At 43.5% G+C, this 24,796-nt stretch overlaps 1 protein-coding gene across 1 annotated transcript in view; it reads left to right on the forward strand.

The window, feature by feature from the left end:
- LOC120059822 (receptor-type tyrosine-protein phosphatase gamma-like) overlaps positions 1-24,796 on the forward strand; it is a 329,292-nt gene that overhangs the window by 207,404 nt on the left and 97,092 nt on the right. The window contains exons 4-5 of the mRNA XM_039008877.1: positions 10,256-10,438; positions 15,119-15,267. Of these exons, the coding sequence (XP_038864805.1) occupies positions 10,256-10,438; positions 15,119-15,267 (332 nt within the window). The remainder of the gene's footprint in view (positions 1-10,255; positions 10,439-15,118; positions 15,268-24,796) is intronic.

Below are 24,796 nucleotides of genomic sequence, written 5' to 3' on the forward strand. Positions count from 1 at the left end.
GGCAGAGCCAGTGGAGTGTCGCCGCCCCAAAGCGGAGCTGGAGGCAGCGAAAGCGGAGAGGAGGTATTATGAGGCGAAAGCAAGGCAGAGCGGCTGGAAGCCCGAGAGGCTCACCCAAAAATTTCTTGGGGGGGGGCTAAGAGGTAGTGGGCCGAGGGCAGGTAGGAGACCTGCGCTCACTTCCCAGGCTAACCGTGGAGAGCGGGAGTACGGGCAGACACCGTGTTACGCAGTAGAGCGCACGGTGTCTCCTGTACGTGTTCATAGCCCGGTGCGGGTTATTCCACCTCCCCGCACTGGTAGGGCTAGATTGGGCATTGAGCCAAGTGCCATGAAGCCGGCTCTTCATATATGGCCTCCAGTACGTTGGGCCGGCTTACATGGCACCAGCTTTACGCATGGTGTCCCCGGTTCGCCTACATAGCCCGGTGCGGGTTATTCCACCTCCCCGCACTGGTCGGGCGACGGGGAGCATTCAGCCAGGTAAGGTTGGGCAGGCTCAATGCTCAAGGGAGCCAGTACGCCTGCACGGTCCGGTATTTCCGGCGCCACCTCCCCGCCCCAGCCCAGTACCACCAGTGCCTACTCCACGCACCAGGCTTCCAGTGCGTTTCCAGAGCCCTGTTCCTCCTCCACGCACTCTCCCTGTGGTGCGTGTCTCCAGCCCAGTGCCTCCAGTTCCGGCACCACGCACCAAGCCTCCTGTGCGTCCTGAGAGCCCTGTACGCACTGTTCCTTCTCCCCGCACTCGCCCTGAGGTGCGTGCCCTCAGCCCGGTACCACCAGTGCCGGTACCACGCACCAGGCCTATAGTGCGCATCGAGAGTCCAGTGTGCCCTGTTCCTGCTCCCCGCACTAGCCTTGAGGTGCGTGTCTCCAGTCCGGTACCACCAGTTCCGGCACCACGCACCAGGCCTACTGTGCGCCTCAGCGGGTCAGAGTCGTCCGTCTGCCCAACGCCGCCTGCACTGCTCGTCTGTCCAGCGCCGTCTGAGCCATCCGTCTGCCCAGCGCCGTCTGAGCCATCCGTCTGCCCAGCGCCGTCTGAGCCATCCGTCTGCCCAGCGCCGTCTGAGCCATCCGTCTGCCCAGCGCCGTCTGAGCCATCCGTCTGCCACGAGCCATTAGAGCCGCCCGTCTGTCCCGAGCCATTAGAGCCGTCCGTCAGTCAGGAGCTGCTAGAGCCGTCCGTCAGTCAGGAGCTGCCAGAGCCGCCAGCCAGTCAGGAGCTGCCAGAGCCGCCAGCCAGTCAGGAGCTGCCAGAGACGCCAGCCAGTCAGGAGCTGCCAGAGACGCCAGCCAGTCAGGAGCTGCCAGAGACGCCAGCCAGTCAGGAGCTGCCAGAGACGCCAGCCAGTCAGGAGCTGCCAGAGACGCCAGCCAGTCAGGAGCTGCCAGAGACGCCAGCCAGTCAGGAGCTGCCAGAGACGCCAGCCAGTCAGGAGCTGCCAGAGACGCCAGCCAGTCAGGAGCTGCCAGAGACGCCAGCCAGTCAGGAGCTGCCAGAGACGCCAGCCAGTCAGGAGCTGCCAGAGACGCCAGACAGTCAGGAGCTGCCAGAGCCGCCAGCCAGTCAGGAGCTGCCAGAGCTGCCCTCCAGTCATGAGCTGCCCTCCAGTCATGAGCTGCCCTCCAGTCATGAGCTGCCCTCCAGTCATGAGCTGCCCTCCAGTCATGAGCTGCCCTCCAGTCATGAGCTGCCCTCCAGTCATGAGCTGCCCTCCAGTCCGGAGCTGCCACCCAGTCCGGAGCTGCCACCCAGTCCGGAGCTGCCACCCAGTCCGGAGCTGCCGTCCCTCAGTCTGGAGCTGCCCCTTATCCTGGTGCTGCCCCTTATCCTGGTGCTGCCCCTTATCCTGGTGCTGCCCCTTATCCTGGTGCTGCCCCTTATCCTGGTGCTGCCCCTCGGTCAGGTGCTACCCCTCGGTCAGGTGCTACCCCTCGGTCAGGTGCTACCCCTCGGTCAGGTGCTACCCCTCGGTCAGGTGCTACCCCTCGGTCAGGTGCTACCCCTTATCCTGGTGCTGCCCCTTATCCTGGTGCTGCCCCTTATCCTGGTGCTGCCCCTTATCCTGGTGCTGCCCCTTATCCTGGTGCTGCCCCTCGGTCAGGTGCTACCCCTCGGTCAGGTGCTACCCCTCGGTCAGGTGCTACCCCTCGGTCAGGTGCTACCCCTCGGTCAGGTGCTACCCCTCGGTCAGGTGCTACCCCTCAGTCTGTTACTGCCCTTTGGAATAGTGGGATTGACATGGAGGGTGAATATTGGGAGGAGGCCACGGAAGCGGGGGTTGACTATGGTGGGGTGGGGACCACGACCAGCGCCAGAGCCGCCACCGTGGACAGACGCCCACCCAGACCCTCCCCTAGACTTTGTGCTGGTGCGCCCGGAGTTCGCACCTTAAGGGGGGGGGTTCTGTCACGTTCCTGACCTGTTTTCCTTTGTCATGTATTTGTTTTAGTTGGTCAGGGCGTGAGTTGGGTGGGTTGGTCTAGGTTTGATTTTCTATGTTGGGATTTTGTGTTCGGCCTGGTATGATTCTCAATCAGAGACAGCTGTGAATCGTTGTCCCTGATTGAGAATCATACAAAGGCAGCCAGGGTTTCACTTGTGTTTTGTGGGTGTTTGTTCCTGTGTCAGTGTTTGGGCCACACAGGACTGTTTCAGGTTAGTCACGGTTGTTGGTTGTTGTATTTTGTAGTGTTTGTTGTTTTCCCATTAAAACATGAATACTTACCAATCCGCATCTTGGTCCGATCCATGCTCCTCCTCGTCTGAGGAGGAGAACGACTACGACAGCCGTTACAATATTACTGCATTGTCTGAACTAGAAGCACAAGCGTTATCGCTACACTCGCATTAACATATGCTAACCATGTGTATGTGACCAATACAATTTGATTTGATTTAACAACGCTATCAGCAAGGTAGGTCCTACAGGCCCTAGTTTTGTCTCACATGGACTACTGTCCAGTCATGTGGTCAGGTGCCACAGAGGGACTTTACAGTTGGCCCAGAACAGGGCAGCCCAGCTGGCCCTTAATGTACACGGAGAGCTAACATTAATAATATGCATGTCAATCTCTCCTGGCTCAAAGTAGAGAAGAGATTAACTTTGTCACTACTTGTATTTGTGAGAGGTATTGACATGTTAAATGCACCGAGCTGTCTGTTTAAACTTCTAGCACACAGCTTGTACACCCATGCATACCCCACAAGACATGCCACTAGAGGTCTCTTCACAGTTCCCAAGTCCAGAACAGACTATGGGAAGCGCACAGTACTACATAGAGCCATAACTACATGGAACTCCATTCCACATCAAGTAAATCATGCAAGCACTAAAATTTGATTTAAAAAAAACAGATCAAAATACAGCTTATGGGACAGCGGGGACTGAGGAGACACACATTCTCTCTCTCTCTCTCTCTCACACTCGTTTTTTGTGTGTCTCTCTCTCTCTTCTATTAACTTCTCACTCTCAAATGTCTAATTTCTCTACCACATCCCAATTCCAGTTCAAATTAACCTTGTGTATTTGTTTACAGTGGTGGCCATTGTAATAGGTGTTGCTGGAGAGTGTACAGTAGGCTGTGTATTTTCCTCCAGGTGAAGAGGATTTGAGAGCGGCTTCTGTCGCGTTGGCTGCACTGGGAGATTACATATAATGCCTTGAGTGACTCTATTGGGCCTCTCCTGGCAAGGCGGAGATCACTGAAATACCAGCAGACCTCTCACAGCATTGATTTCTGCAATTTCCCACTAATCTTGATGGAATCACGGCCTTAGGAGAGGACCATAGAGCATCCTGAAATAGGTGCTGGAAAAACGGGTGGGAAATAGAATAGTGGTGCCATGCTTTGTTCTGTTACTTGGAGAATGGCATATTTTTTCCAAAGGCAAATTCCCCCTAAGGTGTGTTTGCTTTTGGGTAACAATGCTGTCTTTGGGCAAACGTTTTATAATTGTGCTCTTTAAGCAGCCTCACACAATCATGGTTTTGTTTATGCAGCAAATTGAAATATGGCATTTTTTCAATATGAAATGAGCAAGGTCGCGAACGCTGAGGCTGTTGAAGAAATCTCTCGTAATTGACTGAAAAGCCTCTAGTCCCTGGAGGGTGAAAGCAACATGAAGGTGTATTTAAAGTGTTCATAATTCGCAGAAATAAAATGTGCATGCTCTCAAGAGAATCATAGACAATTGGCCATGAAAAATGCATAAAACATCAGAAATATCAAATCCTCTTCCTGTTGACCAGAATGTATGATTATTGTCTGTGATTCTCTCTGCTGATATCTCTGCCATGTTCTTTGTTGTCAGGGAGATAAGTATGTATTACCCCTCCACTCTGTGAATGTGATATACATACACTGTGTGTACAAAACATTGAGGACACATGCTCTTTCTATGAGGTATACTGACCAGGTGAATCCAGGTGGAAGCTATGATCCCTTATTGATGTCACTGTTAAATCTACTTCAATCAGTGTAGATGAAGGGGAGACAGTTGAGACATGGATTGTGTATGTGTGTCATTCAGAGGGTGACTGGGCAAGACAAAAGATTGAAGTGCCTTTGAATTGGGGTATGGTAGTAGGTTTGTGTCAAGAATTGCAAAGCTGCTGGGGTTTTCATGCGTTTCCCGTGTGTATCAAGAATGGTCCACCACACAAAGGACATCCAGCCAACTTGACACAACTGTGGGAAGCATTGGAGTCAACATGGGCCAGCATCCCTGTGGAACACCTTGTAGAGTCCACGCCCCAACAAATTGAGGCTGTTCTGAGGGCCAACTCAATATTAGAAATGTGTTCCTAATGTTTGGTATACTCACAAGCCTAGTACATTTTAGGTGATTCACAATCCATTCCTTATCTATAACATAAATGTAACGGCAGCCTTCCCTCTCTTCACGAGAAGAGAGGGTGTAACAGGGATCGGACCAACACGCAGCGTAGCCAGTGCTCAACATGTTTAATAAAACGATAAACACGATACAAAATAACAAATGTGGCAAACCGATACAGCCCTATCTGGTGCAGCGAAAACACAAAGACAGGAAACAACCACCCACAAACCCCAACACAAAACAAGCCACCTATATATGATTCCCAATCAGAGACAACACAAAACACCTGCCTCTGATTGAGAACCATATTAGGCCAAACATAGAAACAGACAAACTAGACACACAACATAGAATGCCCACCCAGCTCACGTCCTGACCAACACTAAAACAAGCAAAACACACAAGAACTATGGTCAGAACGTGACAATAAAAGAGAAGGCTTAAAGCTTAGATCCGTGATAGGCTAAACCGTGTCACTGGCTGCAACCAGGTGTATTTGTTATTGTTTTTGTTTTGAGGAAATGAGCATCCAGCATCATGCATAAAGAACGTATTATTACACACTCTGCTGTTTTATCACGCGTGTAATGATTTCCAAGTGAAAAAATCTGTGTTCGTTGTTTGAAATAACATCTTTGTTGTTGTAATATTGCAAACGGACGTGGCAGTTTCATCGCTATGATTTCCAGCTTTAAAGGGATTGTTCACCCAAATTACAAAATTGCATATTGGTTTCCTTACCCTGTAAGCTTGTTGATATTTCCTGTAATTGAAAACCAGTTTGTTTGGATAAAAAGGCCATTGTGTCACGCCCTGGCCTTAGTATTCTTTGTTTTCTTAATTATTTTAGTTAGGTCAGGGTGTAACATGGGGAATGTATGTGTTTTTTGTAGTGTCTAGGGTGGTTGTAAGGTTTAGGGGGTTTAGTAGAGTAGTTGGGTTTATGTTTAGTATAGAAATCTAGCTGTGTCTATGGTTGAGTGTATGTTTCTAGGTATGTCTATGGTTGCCTGAGTGGCTCTCAATCAGAGACAGATGTCTTTCATTTGTCTCTGATTGGGAGCCATATTTTAGGCAGCCATGGGCATCATGCATTTGTGGGTAATTGTCTATGTTATACGTCTGTAGCCTGTGTGTGCACTACGTTCATAGCTTCACGGTCGTTTGTTTGTTTTGTTAGTTTTTTTGTAAGAGTGTTTCTTTTCGTGTTACGTCTTCGTCATCAATATTAAAAGGAAGATGTATTTCTCACACGCTGCGCCTTGGTCCAATCTCTCTCCTAAAGACGATCGTGACACATTGTTTAATTTTCTCTAAGTATCAATCTCTGGTAGGCAGAGGTCAAAGGGGAATGCAACGTTGATGTGACACCTGGTGACGTGCTTCTGGTTTTAGTTCTTCTCATGCTTGCTCGTCTCAGGAGGAAGGTCAATCGCACCAGGGGACACTGACTGACTGGCACTGGCATACAAGGTCTAATTTTCTCATTACTGTGTGAGCTCACATAAATTCATGTTCCACTTATGCTCCATCATTATCTTATGATATTTAGATGGGTGTAATATGCTTTTAAAGGGATAATCCAACCCCAAATAAAAATCATGAAACTCCTGTCAATTTCACGAAAGCCTATATTCTATCACTGGGTAAAATAATAATTTTCCCCATGATTTAGCTTCTAAGTGGTCTGTCTGTGAAATCAGGAAATCGTGTAGGAACGCGTCATAGCTACATGGCTCCTCACTGGAGATGGGGATAACACACTGTCACATTTAATAACGCTTTAAAAACAATTACCTGCACTCCAGATTGTCAAATCAGCCAATAAATTGTCTAGAACGCATCCATCCATTTATATCGTCATGACAAAGTATACAGTGCATTCGGAAAGTATTCAGACCCCTTGACTTTTTCCACATTTTGTTATGTTACAGCCTTATTCTAAAATAGATACAATTATTAAAACTCGAATCAAGTTGTAGAAATATCTAAAGGATGATCAATGGAAACAGGATGCAACTGAGCTCAATTTCGAGTCTCATAGCAAAGGGTCTGAATACTTATGTAATTACATTTCTAAAAAACATTTTTCACTTTGTCATTATGGGTTATTGTGTGTAGGTTGATGAGGACATTTAATACATTTTAGAATAAGGCTGTAACGTAACAAAATGTGGAAAAAGGGAAGGGGTCTGAATACTTCCCGAATGCACTGTAGATTAGTATTGTGTAGTAACTACAATGTTGTTGATCCATCCTCAGTTTTCTCCTATCACAGCCATTAAACTCTAACTGTTTTAAAGTCACCATTGACCTCATGGTGGAATCCCTGAGGGATTTCCTTTATCTCCTTCAACTGAGTTAGGAAAAACACCTGTATTTTTGTAGTGACTGGGTGTATTGATACACCATCCAGAGTGTAATGTCTGCTTTTTTTAAATATTTCCCATCGACCAATAGATGTCCTTCTTTGCAAGGCATTGGTCTTTGTGGTTGAATCTCTGTTTGAAATTCACTGCTCGACTGAGGGACCTTACAGATAATTGTATGTGTGGGGTACAGAGATGATGTAGGTATTCAAAAATCATGTTAAACACTATTATTGCACACAGTGAGTCCATGCAACTTGTTGAGCACATTTTTACATCCTGAACTTTTTTAGGCCTGTCATAACAAAGGGGTTGAATACTTTATTGTTAACTCAAGACATTTCAGCTTTTCATTTTTGTAAATTTGTACAGTATAAATGTCTAAAAACATAATTACACTTTGACATTATGGGGTATTGTGTGTAGGCCAGTGACTCAATCTCGATTTAATACATTTAAAATTCAGGCTGTAACACAACAAAATGTGGAAAAAGGCAAGGGGTGTGAATACTTTCTGAAGGCTCTGTACTTCACATAGATGGGCTCAATCTAAAAAGTGTACAAAATTATTCAACTCAGTTTCTCTTTCTAGTATCATCTCGCAATGTGCCCTGTGTGTCTGTGGGAAACGTGGGAAAGGGCCGTTGTTGCCATAGCAAAGTGCTCTGCACTCGCTCTGGGCAGAGTTGAACTGCAAGTTGAACTCAGTGAGATACTTCGAAAGGTATAGTTGTTTAGGGATTTTACAGCTAGCTAGCTACATCACATGCTGATATTAACTTTGGTATTATTGTGTGTAGCTATGTTTGCTTACTAGCTACCTAACTAGCTAGCCAGCCCAGAGAAACATTGCATTTTGGGTTTTGTAGTCGACTTGAGCTGCAAGATATTTCCACAACAATTTTCAAGTTGCTATCAACTTTGTTATAATGGCAGAAATAATGTTTTCATATTACTGTTATAAAACACTGTTCAACACTGTTAATCATAGGAATTTGTGCATTGGGGTTGATTATCCCTTTAAGTAACATGTTCAGATATGCCTATAAAGATTCAACATGTTGAGATAGGACATGGAAGATTCAACATGTTTTGAGAGAGGACATGGAAGATTCAACATGTTTTGAGAGAGGACATGGAAGATTCAACATGTTTTGAGAGAGGACATGGAAGATTCAACATGTTTTGAGAGAGGACATGGAAGATTCAACATGTTTTGAGAGAGGACATGGAAGATTCAACATGTTTTGAGAGAGGACATGGAAGATTCAACATGTTTTGAGATAGGCAGCATCTGTATTGCCTTATGCATGGGCCAGATGTATTTCTGTTAGTTTGTTTAGTGTAAAGGTTGTTTACTTGTCCGCTTGTCTCTCCTCTCAGTGCAGCAACTCTCTGCACACATTGGCTGCATTAAAACAATGACTAATGGCTTCACACCAGCTCTCCACTGCATTAATTACAAGTCCACGGCTGCCTGGATCCATACCCTGCGCTTTCATATATGAAACCCAGATCTCTACAATCAATATACCCCAAGGCTAGGATAAGGGGCAGGAGAAGAGGATGCTTCCTAATTCAATTAAATAGAAATGACCAAATGCTCCGGACGCGCGTGGGGCATGAGTAATCATAGACAAATTAATTTTAGAACCCCGGGAGACCAGTGTAGCTTTCAATTATGTGTGCACTTTAGCCCGAGTGTGCATGCTGCGGACATAGAGGGTAGTAGGAGTGGGCAGAGTGAATAGGAGTGGGCCCTGCCCCTTCATTCCATCCTTAAGACAGAGGGCAGCCAAAGCCTTCACTGTAGAAAGAGGACAGGAGAACATAATGCAGGGGAAAGTCAATAGATCTCGAGGTTAGGACACAATGAAGCATATCTATTGGAGATTAGGATTATGATTAGATGCTGTATGTCCCTTTCATATCAAATGCTTACAGCGTGTTGTGCAGTTGTAATCATTGTACAAGGTTAAATGATTGATTTCTCAGTTCCTTGTATAATAAATTAAACTTGACATGGCTTGTAGTCTGAGTTTGTGTTAGGAACAGAGGGTGTGGCTATCTCTTATGTCCCATCATGAGACAGATACTGTAGCACTATTTAGCTAATGCTTCCAATTATTATATACATTAATATAATGCACTTACTAATATCTAAAGTACTTCTGCATTTAAAATCAATTAGGTGGAATGTTTATGGGTGTGGGGTGCTGTTGTATTCACTGAATCAGTTGAATTATATTGTAAATGTTGTTGGGATATGTATGGCTTTGTTGAATGTGTTTTTCTAGTGTGTTATCCACAACCAAATGAATTCCCCTTCACTGGACACTAAGGAATCACTTGACTTCACTTGGCTGGTCTGGTGTTTCATGGTTGGGTGGTTATTGAAGACTGTGACCCCACACTGAGGACACCATGCCTGCTCTTCTTACAAGTGTATAGGGAGAGGAGATTGACTATCTATATCCTCCCTCCTCCACTGTTTCCATGGCATTGACCCTGTCCTATCTCTCTCTCTTTCTCTCTCTCTCTTACCCTCTCTGTCCTTCTCTCTGTTTGCTTTATTTGAGGGAGGTGGCAGGAGATTGGTGACATTTCCACTCTGCTCCTCTCTCTGTCTTGACTCTGTGCTACATGGAGGTGTCTGGTCTCACACCGGGACTTGCCATTCATCTAAGAGTGTGGGGTTTCATCTCTGAGTACACTGCCCTTACCTCCTCATGGGTTAGGAGGTGTAGCTTTGTTCACATTCTGATAAAAATGCCACGTATGTGCCTGCATTATGGGAAGCAAAGTTTAACGGCAGGTCAACATCAGAGGGAATCTACTGGTGGTTCCTTTTTGGAAAATGAGTGCCATTAAGACTGCATTATTCCACCAAAAAAATTAATGATCACTTTTCTGCATTATGTGTATGGAAATTCACTTTCTCTGCTGAATAGCGGACCAAATGGTTGGCTCTGGTTGGATGGCAAAACCACATTGTATCGTATGGAATATATATATCGTATTCTTTCTTATCATCCAGGTACGTACGGGCCAGAGGAGGGCTGGTCATCAGCCTACCCAGAATGCAGAGAGAGGAACCAATCCCCAATCAACATCGCAGATCAGGACAGCAAGGTGTCCATGGAGTATCAGGAGCTAGCTTTGGACGGATTTGAGACAGAGTCCTCCAACAAGACTTCAATGAAGAACACTGGCAAAACAGGTGAGATTCACAGTCCCCCAATGTCTGTTTACCCTCTCCTTCCTTTGGTTATGTAGATACAGTATAGATACGTCTGAACATATTATGAGGTACCTACAGTGCTTTCAGAAAGTATTCAGACCCCTCAACTTTTTGTTACGTTACAGCCTTATTCTAAAACATATTAGATCGTTTTTTCCCTTCATCAATCTACACACAATACCCCATAATGACAAAGCAAAAACAGGGTTTTAGAATTTTTTACAAATTTATAAAAGTAAAAAACTGAAATATCACATTTACATAAGTATTCAGACAATTTACTCAGTACTTTGTTGAAGTAACTTTGGCAGCGATTACAGCCTTGAGTCTTCTTGGGTATGACGGTACATTCTTGGCACACCTGTATTTGGGGAGTTTCTCCCATTATTTTCTGCAGATCCTCTCAAGCTCTGTCAGGTTGGATGGGGAGCATTGCTGCACAGCTATTTCCAGGTCTCTCCAGAGATGTTCGTTCAGGTTCAAGACCGGGCTCTGGCTGGGCCACTCAAGGACATTCAGAGACTTGTCCCGAAGCCTGCGTTGTCTTGGCTGTGTGCTTAGGGTCGTTTTCCTGTGGGAAGGTGAACCTTCACCCCAGTATGAGGTCCTGAGCGCTCTGGAGCAGGTTTTCATCAAGGATCTCTCTGTACTTTGCTCAGTTCATCTTTCCCTCGATCCTGACTAGTCTCCTAGTCCCTGCCTCTGAAAAACATCCCCACAGCATGATGCTGCCACCACCATGTTTCACCATAGGGATGGTGCCAGGTTTCCTCCATACGTGGCGCTTGGCATTCAGGCCGAAGACAGAGAATCTTGTTTCTCATGCTCTGAGAGTCCTTTAGGTGCCTTTTGGCAAACTCCAGGCGGGCTGTCATGTACCTTTTACTGAGGAGTGGCTTCCGTCTGGCTACTCTACCATAAAGGCCTGATTGGTAGAGTGCCGCAGGGATGGTTGTCCTTCTGGAAGATTCTCCCATTTCCACAGAGGAACTCTGGAGCTCCGTCAGAATGACCATCGAGTTCTTGGTCACCTCTTGGTGGTTCCAAACTTCTTTCAGGTATTTCTGTTTTTTATTTTTAATAAATTTGAAAACATTTCTAAAAACCTGTTTTCGCTTTGTCATTATGGGTTATTGTGTGTAGATTGATGAGGAAAAAATATTTAATACATTTTAAAATAAGGCTGTAACTTAATTAACAAAATGTGGACAAAGGGAAGGGGTCTGAATACTTTCCGAATGCACTGTATTTTTAGTATAACATTAGAGTACATGAAAATCACACTATATACATACAGATCTTAGGATCTTGATTTGATCACTCTTATGTTGCTGAGAAAGTTCCTGCACTGCAGGAAATACACATGAGCTTTGTGATTTACATAAATGAACTGAAAACCCACTCTAACACACGGTTATGCTAACAGTATTGTACCTTTCATGTAGCCTACTTTTGGCCAGCTAATAGCCTAACCACTGACCAAGCAACATTATGGACTTAACGTAGAAATCCTGACAATATACTGTAGGTCAAATGAAGATCTTACATCTGTACGTTCAAGTAGTTTAAAAGTGACATGCACAGCAGTCCAATACAATATTTGTGGTAGGAGCGGATTTGCACACAAGTGATGCCTCCATATTAGTGAATCTGTCATTGGTACAGATGAAAACCTGAAAAAAACTAAATTCAGCATTTATAGCATTTCATGGATTTTCCCTGTCTAAGACAGGCATTTTTCACAATATCTATCTGTCACAAAGATGGATGTCCTCTCTTTCTGCCTACAAATGGAGTTAAAATGCTTGTGGGAGCAGGGGCCACAGGTGGCTGGCATCCGTATTGACAGCAGTCACAACAGGGCCAGCTGTCCTATTAAGGCTCTCTCTGCAGACCTGGGGAAAATAATGTGACTAGTGTGATTTCTATATTGTCAGATATTTTATTATATTAATCTCTCTGAACATAATGTGGCATGTATGAACTGGTGTTGTCCCTGGTCCATCTCTCCCAAGTGGAGACCCTAAATGGACGCCTGTATGTGCTTTAAAAAAAACATACATCTTGTATACCTTGTAATCCCTCTATCAGTGAGTGATATATTGTGTTCTATCAAATAATGAAGATCTTATAGAGGGAATAGCCCATAAAGCTTTTCCATATTTCTATCAAGGTTAACGCTGATGGAATTTCAAGCTCCCTCTAGTAGGGAGTATGTGAGTCAATAGCCCACATTCCTCACTAGTGGGGGGGTGAGTAAATGGCTTGTTGTTGAGATTGGAGGCCATGTCTTTGTGAGGCTGAAGGAGAGTCAGGTTCATCTGGTGGGGGACTGTACGTCTTCTCCCCTGGGAATGGGCTGCTTCCCCCCCAGAGAAGTGTATTAGTGTCCCTGTCCTGGCATCACTCAGTGATAGAGAGGAGATACAGAGAGAGAGAGAGAACGAGAGAGACTCCTTAACTCACTCGGCATGAGAAATGTCTGTCCCTGATCGCATGGTGTTTCTCAGAACCTCTGATGTCCGTAGCCATCTCTTCCAAAGGTCATGGTTTGTTAAAGGACGAGGGCTACTTCTGAGCTGTCTCCTCTACAGGCATGATCGGGGAAAATCAGTGTAGCACAGGTATTATAATGGGTTAGCGTAGCGGTGCCGCAGCCCACCAAATCAAATGAAGTTCTAACACAAACAACAGTAGCAGAACAAAATAGAGCGCAGCTTCTTGACTCTGCGTACTCCATAATGCACGCCTAGCAAGACAAACATCCTCTTGTTGTGCAATGCATTATTTATACATTCTCCACTATTTATAAATGACAGCTGAGTATTTCACGGTAATACCTGTTGTATTCAGCGCATGTGACAAATACAATTTGATTTGATTGACATAATCACCTAAAGCGTCTCTGAATAATGGATGCTTCAATCAGCTTCTTTTAAAAGTGCTCCTGCTTCTGTGAAAGCTGTAGCCTTGGCTGAACTCTGACCCTGTCACCTTGAAGCAGGAAGTCATTATAGATGTCTCACGGCCAGAAGAACGGTGTCATGGTTTTTGAGAGGGAAAGGAGGGCGGCTGGAAGAAGAGGGATGAAGGGAGAATACTTTCCCAGAATCATATCAAATAAACCTTTTTAAGAAATTCATGAGGACTTGGAGCCCTGAAGAAATATTTGCATTGATCACGGCTTTATTTTCATATATGCCCCCGGTTTTCACACATTGCTGTCCATGGTCTCGCTGGCTTAGCGTCTAATTCCGGCTCGCCTGTTAGCGCGACCAAACACTGGCTCCCATCGCTAATGAAACTCCCAGGGCTTGCCTTCCCCTCACACGCTGGATTAGGACTCTGAATCAACAAAAGGCAAAAACAAATGATGAAAAAAGAGAGCAAGATATGTGTTTTTCTTTCTGCATGCTGTGCTCTGAAGACTAATGTAAGCTGCAATTCCATCCCTTCCGCTAGTCTGTTAGCATAAACCGCAACAGCTCAGCCTAGCCACAGTGGAGGAGTGAGACTTAGCATAGCAGCAATACAGTGGAGTGTATTTAAGTTAGCCACTGTGGTAGTCTCCCTCCACTTCAACTTTTTCTTCTTTGAGTCCCATGCAGTAGATGCTAAGAAACCCATTTAGCACACTATGCGTGGTTAATCCCTCATATGCAGTCTCAATGGTAGTATGAGGTTTGCCAGGAAGGCCAGGCTCCCACAGGATGTCCTACTACTCAGTGTAACCGAAGCTTCTTGGATGCAGACTGGTAGAATTTCAGTGGGAGTGCCAACAATCTTGTACAAGGACCAAGTGACACGTCTCTTAAAATCTCCAATATCTCCCAGAGGACACAAACTACACAAGGAGGGAAATTAACTTTGATAGACCAGCCTATTGTTTAAGGGTCAAAGGCTTTAGCGGAGTCTACGACCTAAGAAATGTCAAACTAAGTAAATGGAATTTAACAGGCCTGGTGTATTTAGTTTGAAACGCCTCAAGTTTCAAACTTTTCTGAAGACGTTGAGATGACAACCAGGCCACTCATTTCACTTGAGTGCTTCTTCTAAATGGGACAGAAATCTCCTCTGAAAGGAGGAGTAGAAAAGATTCTGAAATTCAATCACAGTAAGAAATCGGTTTGACAATGGGAGCATTTATTTAAGGTCGTATTAGTTAATTAAATGTGGGTCTATTCAGTCAAATTTGTGAATAAATTTTTTTGCCTCCCTCTGTCAATTTCCACTTTATTTCAACAAGCGTATGATGAACTAACAAAAGATTTGCAGAGGCAATTAGAAGTGGCTGAGGAGATAGCTTTTACCAGACAAATTAGCCCTTAATTAGAGACCCAGCCTTGTAGGGAAGGCAGCACAGACGTTATAAAAGCACCACATGTTATATTCAGAAAATGCATCAGCATCCCCTTGGGGAAGCTAAATAGATGATGAACCTCAATACCAAGTGCCTTGAATGAATGTAATTTTATATTGTTTGTAGGCCAAACAGAAGTTTCACACTGTGTGTATGTCCGGTTACTGACCCAACGCTCTTAACCGCTAGGCTACCTGCCACCTACCTGACCCTCATGTAACTCGCTCGCTCGCTCTCTCTCTCTCTCTTTCTATCTCTCTCTTCTCTTCTCTCTTCTCTTCTCTCTCTGTCTCTCTCAGTGGCTATCATGCTGAAGGATGACTACTTCGTTCGTGGTGCGGGCCTGCCCGGGCGTTTTAAGGCTGAGAAGGTGGAGTTCCACTGGGGCCAGAGCAACGGATCTGAAGGCTCTGAACACAGCATCAACGGCAAGAGGTTCCCAGTGGAGGTGAGCGTGAGGGGGAGTCGTCTGGAGAGATAGAGGGGATTAAAGGATGCAGGAAACAAAATGGTTTGGAAATATTGGCGAAAGGAGAGTGAATGGGAATATATGGAGGTGAGAATTCTAGAAAACCCAGTGTATGAATGAGGACCAGTGGGGGTGGGAGTCTGCCCCCTGTCAGAATGGAGAAGAGTAGAGGGTGGTCCCAAATCGATCTAAAAATGTGAAGGCCAGGGCCCTGGGGTCTGATCAGTGGATGGCCAGTGAGGGTCGATCTCACTCCTAAAGCCTGATTTATCAGTATGGGCGTCTGGTCTGGCGCAGCACACTGCAGCTAAGAGACAGTTTTAGGATCCAGTAAAAATCTCAAGTGATCTCTAAACCCAGCTACCCAGCTGTTGTTCCCTTGAATGGCAAAATCTAATTATTATGTTTTGATTAACGACAACCCCAGCAGCCTCTTTACTGTCTTTGGCGAACAGATTAATATAGATCATTTGACATTTGGTGAGTTTGGCTGGTGTCAGCAGTTTTAAGAAAGGTTATTATAGTATTTATTTTTATACTAGTTTTTATGTTCAGTTAAATTTCAGTTCGTTTTCAGATCCACTTTGCTAGTTTTTATTTAGTTAAAGTTTTATGAAAACATTTCTATTTCGTATTTAGTTTCTGTTTTAGGTTTAGTGTTAGGGACAGAAACTAGCATATGGGTGGGAGGCTAGCAGCCATCTATGTGTTGTATAGTTTTTGTGTTTTTTGGGATGTCACTTGTTGACACTGTGGGACATTAATGCACAAGGTGACGGGTCAGGTCATAGGTTAGGTTAGGCTTAAAGGTAGACTCCGCAAGATGACGTAGATGCATGAAGGAAACAGTAGTAGTGGGTCAATTTACGAAACAACCAGGATCATTGAAGAGTGAGGCTGAACTTCTCCGCTGTTTTGGTCCCATAGCTACCGCATTGTAGCAGCATGAAGCATAGATACTCTGTGTGACTGTGTGAGAGCAAAGTCTTGCATCATGCTCATCTCAATGGCCACGTAAGGGTGGATCACTTTTGTCAAGTCAGTGGGCCAGTGTGTTGAATAATGGGGATAAACAATGTCATATTTGCACCTACATGTCAACTGCATGAACTTTACAAAAATTATGTGATCAAAGGTCATGAAGTTTTTATTGCAGCCAAACGCAATTTTCTGCAGTTGCTCTTCACCAACTTCAAACGGGTTTGTTAATTATTTAATTTCAATTGACTAAATAGTTTTTTCATGTTTCGTTTTAATTTACTATAATAACCTTAATTTTAAGTATTTCAATTTTATGTTGTCATTTCAGTTTTTTTCACTGGGTGCTTTGTCCCTCCAATAACGCTGATGTGCTGCTTACAAGGCCTTGGAAATTCGTGCTGCATCTCATGTTTCACACATTCACTTTTGCGCATTGCGAAACTGATCAATAAAAGGCCGAACTCCCTCTTCTGTTATATTGATGATTTCTTGAATGATTCATTGTATGATTTGTGGTCCACTGTTGATCTCCGTCCTGATGCCTGCAGAATAGAATGTTATTTCTAGCCGATAGGCCAGCATGAAAGATTAACTGGATTTGATTAGTTTGGGCTGGTTATTCGTGCGACTTGGTCATGGCCGTAACTACATAATATGATTGATATATGATTGACATCGGTAATTTTTTCTAATTTGACAAATAAATACATAATACAAATATATTTTTTGCACACAAAGAAAATCAATTATGGGTGAACATCTAAATATGCTCCCAGCATTGATCAAAGTTCAGAACGCTTATATTCTTGATCTGACTGAGTTCTAATAGTGCCTGCCTCTTTGCGAACGAGTGGAATCATGAACAGTGGTTTGCTCGTTATGTTTGCCTGCGTCCCCCTGATTTGCCTCCCGGATTTTCCTTTTTAGTAGCACATTCACCACTCTCTCAAACAGCTAACTCCGCCCTCTCGTGGCACAGGCCAAGGGCCTGAGACGTAAAACAAACTACTCCAGCTCGCAGTCGGCTTCACTAGAGAACTACAGTAGGCAAAACTAGAGATGCTGCTGACAGTGTGCGAGATGCCGGACAAAAGGCAGTATTGCAGTAACGTTGAAGGGCTCTAGGTAGTTTACTTAGCCAACTAGAAGGATGAAGTAAGAGGCTAACGTTAAACGGAGCCTAAAAACTGTTTACTAAGTTCTCATAATAACTTTGCTTTACAGAGAGTAGGCTACTGAGGCAGACAGTGATGTGGCGCTCAGTGGTGAGACTGAGGCAGGCTGCAGTGTATGCAGGAGGAAGCAGAGGAGACAGAGAGAGAGAGGAAGCAAGCAGAGAGAGAGGTTAGTTTAGTGGTTCCCAAACTTGGGGTCAGGGCCCCATGTGGGGTACCCTGAAAAAACTGTACTAATCTAATCAAACAAGTTATGAGCTTAAAAAGATATATTTTTCAATATGAACATCTCCACATGGCCTCTTCCCTATAGGCAAACAATACAGTTCTAAAAATGTCATACATGTTTGTTTATATCGGTGGTTGTTCGCCTTATCCATTCCCCACTGTTTTTTCAACTACAAAACTGATATTAATACAGAATTGTAAGTAATATTCTAATAATTCATGTGTATGTCATAATATGATCATCTGTGTGCTCCATTCATGTCTGTTTGTGCGGAGCATTATTAGTAATGCCTAGGAATACAAGGCTATGTCATTTGATAAGAGAAATAATTAAAGAGTTGATGATTTTATGCAGTTCATCATTACAACTGACTGAACAGTCACTGATGCTATGTGTCAGTGTGAATCAGTTCTCATATATCCGGGTGAAACATTATAGTTGAATAGCTAATAGGCTTTCTAGATTGACTGAGGTGTGTTTGTAGAATGACTGAGGTGAATGAACCTACAGCAGCCAAGGGGATAATGGCTGGGGCCATTTTTGCTTGTTTTTGCTCTTCTCCAAATAGCATTTTTAGGTATTTTTTTATTGTATAGAAAAGCAGTAAATCAGCTTCAACTTTCCCAAAAAATTCTGGGGAGACCTTCCGGACCTCACTAAAACTCAAACCCTGGTTACAGCCCTGGACTTGGTTGTCTGAGAGTGTTAGTGTGGTGAATGCTAATGAGTGCTGACAACTCCCCCTACTCATGTCCTTATCTGTACAGAGAGAGCGAGAGAGGGAGGGAGAATAAGAGAAAGGTAGGGGAAGGATATAGAACTGAGGGCACAATAGAAAGAGAGAGAGAGAGTAAGGGAGGAGGAACGCACTGTGGAGATAGTTCACAATTAACATTCTGTCAAGGAGGGCGATTGTGTCTAAGAGGTAATTAAATATGCCAGTGGCAGGGCAGTGTGTGTGTGTGTGTGTGTGTGTGTGTGTGTGTGTGTGTGTGTGTGTGCACCCCATTGCCGTCATGCCTTGCTGTGCTATTGATTATGGATTCCCATCATCTAATGTCACATGACCTCTTTAATGTCACAGGTGCTGTGCTGACCTGTATTATGAGAGCAGCTCTCCATCTCGGCTTTTCTTCTGGTAGGAAAACAGCAGTGTTAATATAAAGTGTTTTTTCATGACAGCCAGCATTGATTTTGGTGAATTATTTGGAAGGCAGACGAATGAGAGACACTACATTGGATATTAATCCACAGGTACAAAGTGGCTTTGTTACTAAATCTGGATGCAATACACTGAGGCACGGTGGGTCTCTCCCAATCTTATTTAGATGTACTGGGAAATTGCCAATGACAAGGTTTAGTTTAGAAAATACCTTAAACCCCGGGTGGTTTTGCAGAGCCATTACTTTAAAATGTGGGTCTAGTTAAATTGGTTAGCACTGAATCTCTGCTTCTCCCTCTTGAGCTGACCTGAATTCAGTGGCTGTGGTTTCCCCCACTGTTGTTGTCTAGTCTGAGATCATGTATAGCGTTTGATGGACAAAGGCTCAAGCTTTGGGTTTTTTCTTTCATTTTTTAAATCTGTATCAGTGTGCCCCTATATACTTAGCCCATTTAAAATGATCTGTTTTGATCTTCATTATGTATAACCCAATATTTTATTTGATGCCACTGCCCATTTAGAACATTAGCGAAATGCTAACCCCCTAGTGATTCCTCAACACATTACCAGAGATGTCTGTCTGGTGATAAGAGTATGAAGAGAAGAGAACCCTCAGACTAAGGCAGACAGGGCTCTCAATTGCAAGGAGATAGACACTCCCCCAGCAACAGAGAAAAACAACCCCATTGACACAAAGCCTGACATATTATTAAAATAAGTACTTGTAGCTGATTATACGCATTAGTGGTGATCACGCCTTCTTCCACTTCCCCTCCTTATCCCCCTCTCTTTTTTCCCCTAAGTAAATCTAACCACTCTCACTGTGTGTGTGTGTGTGTGTGTGTGTGTGTGTGTGGGGGGGGGGGGGGGGCTGAAGCACTTGCTTCTTAGTGGTCCTTTAAGTAGCACTCTATCCAATGGAATGAGAGATCACCTGGGCTGTAAGAGGCATGTAAGCTCTGACCTCGTAAGGGAGGTCATTTCTGTGATGTCATTTCTGTTGGGTAGTATGACAGGTGTCAAAGAGAAAAAGACAGGAAAAGAAAGAAATAAGTTAATAGAATGAAAGAAGGATTTTAAACATGCTAGTCATATATAACACACTCTAAAAGCCTTTATCAACAGTAATGGTAGTATGCTTAGTGCTAACAGAGAGACAGACTAAAGCATGTACTGTAGCTGTGGCCAGATGTCCTTGGTGACTGTCACTAACATACCCTGGTTGGTCTGAGCCCTCTCCTATGAATACTCATGAGGACACTGCTGTCAACACAGAGGAGATTTGCTGCAAAATGCCACTTTCATTTCTTAAAGTCCTCTTGAATGATTTATGTTTACAAGCCTTGCCATTTAGTAATTGTTCTCTAATAAGCTTGTGATTAAGTGGGGGACTGCTGCGTTCCTACCTGCTGTTTTAACTGTAAAACACTACTTAATATGCAAAGCACAGCCAGGCAGGCATGAAGCACAGCTCTCCATCTGTATCCATCACCCACGGTGTGTTACCCTGCTCATACTGTACAACAATCACATCCCACCCTCAGTCTCTGAATGGATTCCGGAAAGATTTGGCTTCAATGATTTATAAATGAATGATGCATGGAGTATGGACTGAATTTATTTGATTGTAGGAAGCTTAACTTCATCGGGGTCATCTTCAGGATAAATTGAATGCTATAGGAATGAGTGGGTGTATCATGGAAAGGATGACACATCATCACAACAGAACTCAAACTCAGTTTAGCATAATGTCAGAATGACCTCAAATCAGGTTATTGCAGTATCATTCCTTGCAGGGACATCTCTCTGAAACTCTCTGTTTACGGTGTCAGAGAGGAAGTCTTCCCACTTTGTAATATCACACATCTGCTCCCGTGTTCTAAGGTGGTGAGAGGAGAGTGTTCCAGCTCTATTTCTCCATGCCCTCTTGACACCCTGGAGTGATTTCATTGCTCTCTGTCTTTCCATTCTGTCCAGCGTAAAGGTGTTCACATGCTTCCCAGCCGAAACAGTTCGTAACAGTTTGAGCATATATTATGATGACATTTTGTTATGTTTTTGTTTGTTCAGTTGTTCGGCCACACAATTTTTTTATTGAGGCCAGCCAAAGTTGTTAGCCGAAAGTCTACGCCAATTCGACGGTGATTGGTCAACAGTAGGGATTCTTCAGTTGTCTTTGTTGTCATTCAAAAAGTTACCATTTTTTTATTTAGAAATACTGCACCAAACATCTCATTTAGATTTAAAATTGCGCGACTAAAATCTCCTCGGCAAAAACGTCAAAATCAATGACAGATATCTTGAGTTATCTTAGATTAATTTGTACTATTTTGAGGAAGTGTTTACTGGCTTAGGCGTCTCAAAATGGACAAACTGTACTATTGCCCCTTTTTTCTCGTTTTTGAAGCGAATGTCTTTTAACCTCTACTTCCTCAGAAACCCGGGTCCGGGAGCACCCCCACCAGTAAAAAAGCTGACTAGCATAGGCTAGCATAGCGTCACAAGTAAATAGTAGCATCTAAATATCATTAAATCACAAGTCCAAGACACCAGATGAAAGATACACATCTTGGTAATCAAGCCATCATTTCTGATTTTTAAAATGTTTTACAGGGAAGACACTATGTAAATCTATTAGCTAACCACGTTAGCAAAAGACACCAGTTTTTTTACTCCACCAGTTTTTTACTCCATCAGTAGCTATCACAAATTCGACCAAATAAAGATATAAATAGCCACTAACCAAGAAACAAATTCATCAGATGACAGTCTGATAACATATTTATTGTATAGCATATGTTTTGTTAGAAAAATGTGCATATTTCAGGTATAAATCATAGTTTACCATTGCAGCCACCATCACAACTCGACTAGAATAACTACAGAGAGCAACGTGTATTACCTAATTACTCATCATAAAACATTTCTTAAAAATACACAGCGTACAGCAATTGAAAGACACAGATCTTGTGAATCCAGACAATATTTCAGATTTTCTAAGTGTTTTACAGCGAAAACACAATATAGCGTTATATTAGCTTAGCACAGTAGCAAACCAAACAACAGCATTGATTCCAGCCAAACATAGCGATAACGTATTCACCACCAAAATATATTAATTTTCACTAACCTTCTCAGAATTCTTCAGATGACAGTTCTGTAACATCATATTACACAATGCATATAGAGTTTGTTCGAAAATGTGCATATTTAGCGGCACAAATCGTGCTTATACAATGAGAAAAGTTGCCAAGCTGCCCAGAAAATGTCGGGCGCCATCTTGGAGAGTCACCTAGTCTAATCAATAAATAATCATAAACTTGACTAAAAAATACAGGGTGGACAGCAATTGAAAGACAAATTAGTTCTTAATGCAATCGCTGAATTACATTTTTAAAATTAACCTTACTGCGCAATACAGGGTGCAATACAGGGTGCGATAACGCAAGGCTACACGGCAAATAATGGCGTCTTATGCATTTTACTTTTTCAACAGAACAACGAATTATCAGCATAAATAGTTCTTACCATTAGCTGAACTCCCATCAGAATCTTGGGAAAGGTGTCCTTTGTCCAAAAGAATCGTTGCTGGGTTGGAGAATGTTTCCTTCCACGTTGCAATTAGCAGTACACAATGGCATGCGAGAGAGAGATACCCAACTCAATACAACGTCAGAAAATGAAATGCCCGAAAATCGCAATATACTGACATACACTGATATAAATCGGTTTAAAATAACAAGATTATGATGTCTTTAAAGCCTATATCGAATAAAAACAGAGCCGGATATATCTAGGAGCTAAAACCAGAGCTTCTAAAAAGACATGCCAAGACCCTCTCTGCGTCAGCGCGAAGATCCAAAAGGGTGGACACCTCGATTCCAATCCATTTATAGACTTTCTGAACTGCGTAGAGACTCCATTTCAAGGCCCTCTATTCGCTAACAACCAGGGGAAGGCGTATGCAGTGCATCTCAACCAATAGAAGACAGGCAAAGTAATACACAGGTCTGAGAACAGTTTTGGAAAAATCTGCATTCTCAACTCCACAGAGCAATTTCCCTAAGTCCAGTTCTGTTTCACTTACAGACATAATTCAAACGGTTTTAGAAACTAGAGAGTGTTTTCTATCCAATAGTAATAATAATATGCATATTGTACGAGCAAGAATTGAGTACGAGGCAGTTTAATTTGGGAAGACCAAGAAAAAAATAGTGCTAACAGCTCCCCCTATTGACAAGAAGTTAAGGGAGTATACGAGCACACTCGTTCAGTTCGCCTAGCCGACTGAAGCCTTCTGATGCCTTAACCTGGCCTCCTCCTCCTCCTTCCACCACCCTTGCCCCCTACTCCTCCATGCTCCTGCCCCTCTCCCCTCTGTGGGCCTCAGAACAAGATGGGGGGTAGGTGGTGATGTGCACACTCTCACAGACGCTGAAGGTACTGTATCACAAATAATAGATGTCAGTGATGAATGGAATTTTATTTCCGTCAACCTTTTTGCGGTGGATGAAACTGACCTAAATTACCTTGTGCATAGATATTCATTATGTATTTTTTCAAGTCTACCGTATGAATGGTAGTACTGTGTACAGTACATTTGTGTCTTGGTGTGTTGATATTTGCACAAACACAATTGATGGGCAAACTACCTGCCCTCCATGACACCTACAGCACCCGATGTCACAGGAAGGCCAAAAAGATCATCAAGGAAAACAACCACCCCAGCCACTGCCTGTTCACACCGCTACCATCCAGAAGGCGAGGTCGGTACAGGTGCATCAAAGCTGGGACCGAGAGACTGAAAAACAGCTTCTATCTCAAGGCCATCAGACTGCTAAACAGCAATCACTAACTCAGAGAGGCTGCTGCCTACATTGAGACCCAATCACTGGACACTTTAATAAATTGATCACTAGTCACTTTAAACAATGCCACTTTAATAATGTTTACATATCTTACATTACTCATATCACATGTATACATTGTATTTTATTGTATTTTATACCATCTACTGCACCTTGCCTATGCCGCTTGGCCATCGCTCATCCATATACTTATATGTACATATTCTCCTTCACCCCTTTAGATTTGTGTGTATTAGGTAGTTGTTGGGGAATTGTTAGATTACTTGTTAGATTTGTGTGTATTACGTAGTTGTTGGGAATTGTGAGATTACTTGTTAGATATTACTGCACTGTTGGAACTAGAAGCACAAGCATTTCACAAGCATTTTACTTGCATTAACATCTGCATGTGACCAAAAAAATGTGATTTGATTCTCTTTAATTTCTAAAGTTTTCAGCTCATGTTTTGTCTGTAGCTTTTACTTGAGAAGTTTCATATTTGTACCTGGTCCATTTCCTTGTCACTGTGGGCCTAGTGTATCAGCAAGGCTGTCAAATGTTCAGTTGCTACAGGGTTATTTTCCTCCTGTGGGAAACTAGTCAAATTAAGATCCTACATCTGTGCATAATGACTGGTGCGTTGGTTCTATTTTCGGTGCCCGTAGATACTTAGCACAGTTGGTATAACCTTGCCAGAATGCCCACGCTTTAGTTATGCTCGTTCTGTTGTTAAGGTTACTTCCAGGTCTTGACAACGCAGACGCCTATGGTGCTGTGTATGGCTATTTAATGACTTAGCTTTGCGTTTGTATGTGTGGGTTTAGGGGATACAATCAAACAAATATTGATTAAAGTCTATGCCAGGCTAGCTAAAGTTTCAATCTGCTGTCTGTGTAGTGTACAGTCAGAGGAAATGAGTGGCATGTCAATCAAAACATGTCAGGGAGAGGAAGGAAGCGTAACAAGATGTCAAATAAAATAAAATCAAATTGTATTAGTCACATGCGCCGAATACAACAAGTGTAGACCTTAGTGAACGGTTTACTTACGAGCCCCTAACCGACAGTGCAATTAAAAAAAAATACAAATAAGAATAAGAGATAAAAGTAACAAT

Source organism: Salvelinus namaycush, chromosome 2 (genome assembly GCF_016432855.1).
Source record: "Salvelinus namaycush isolate Seneca chromosome 2, SaNama_1.0, whole genome shotgun sequence".
Lineage (NCBI taxonomy): Eukaryota > Metazoa > Chordata > Actinopteri > Salmoniformes > Salmonidae > Salvelinus > Salvelinus namaycush.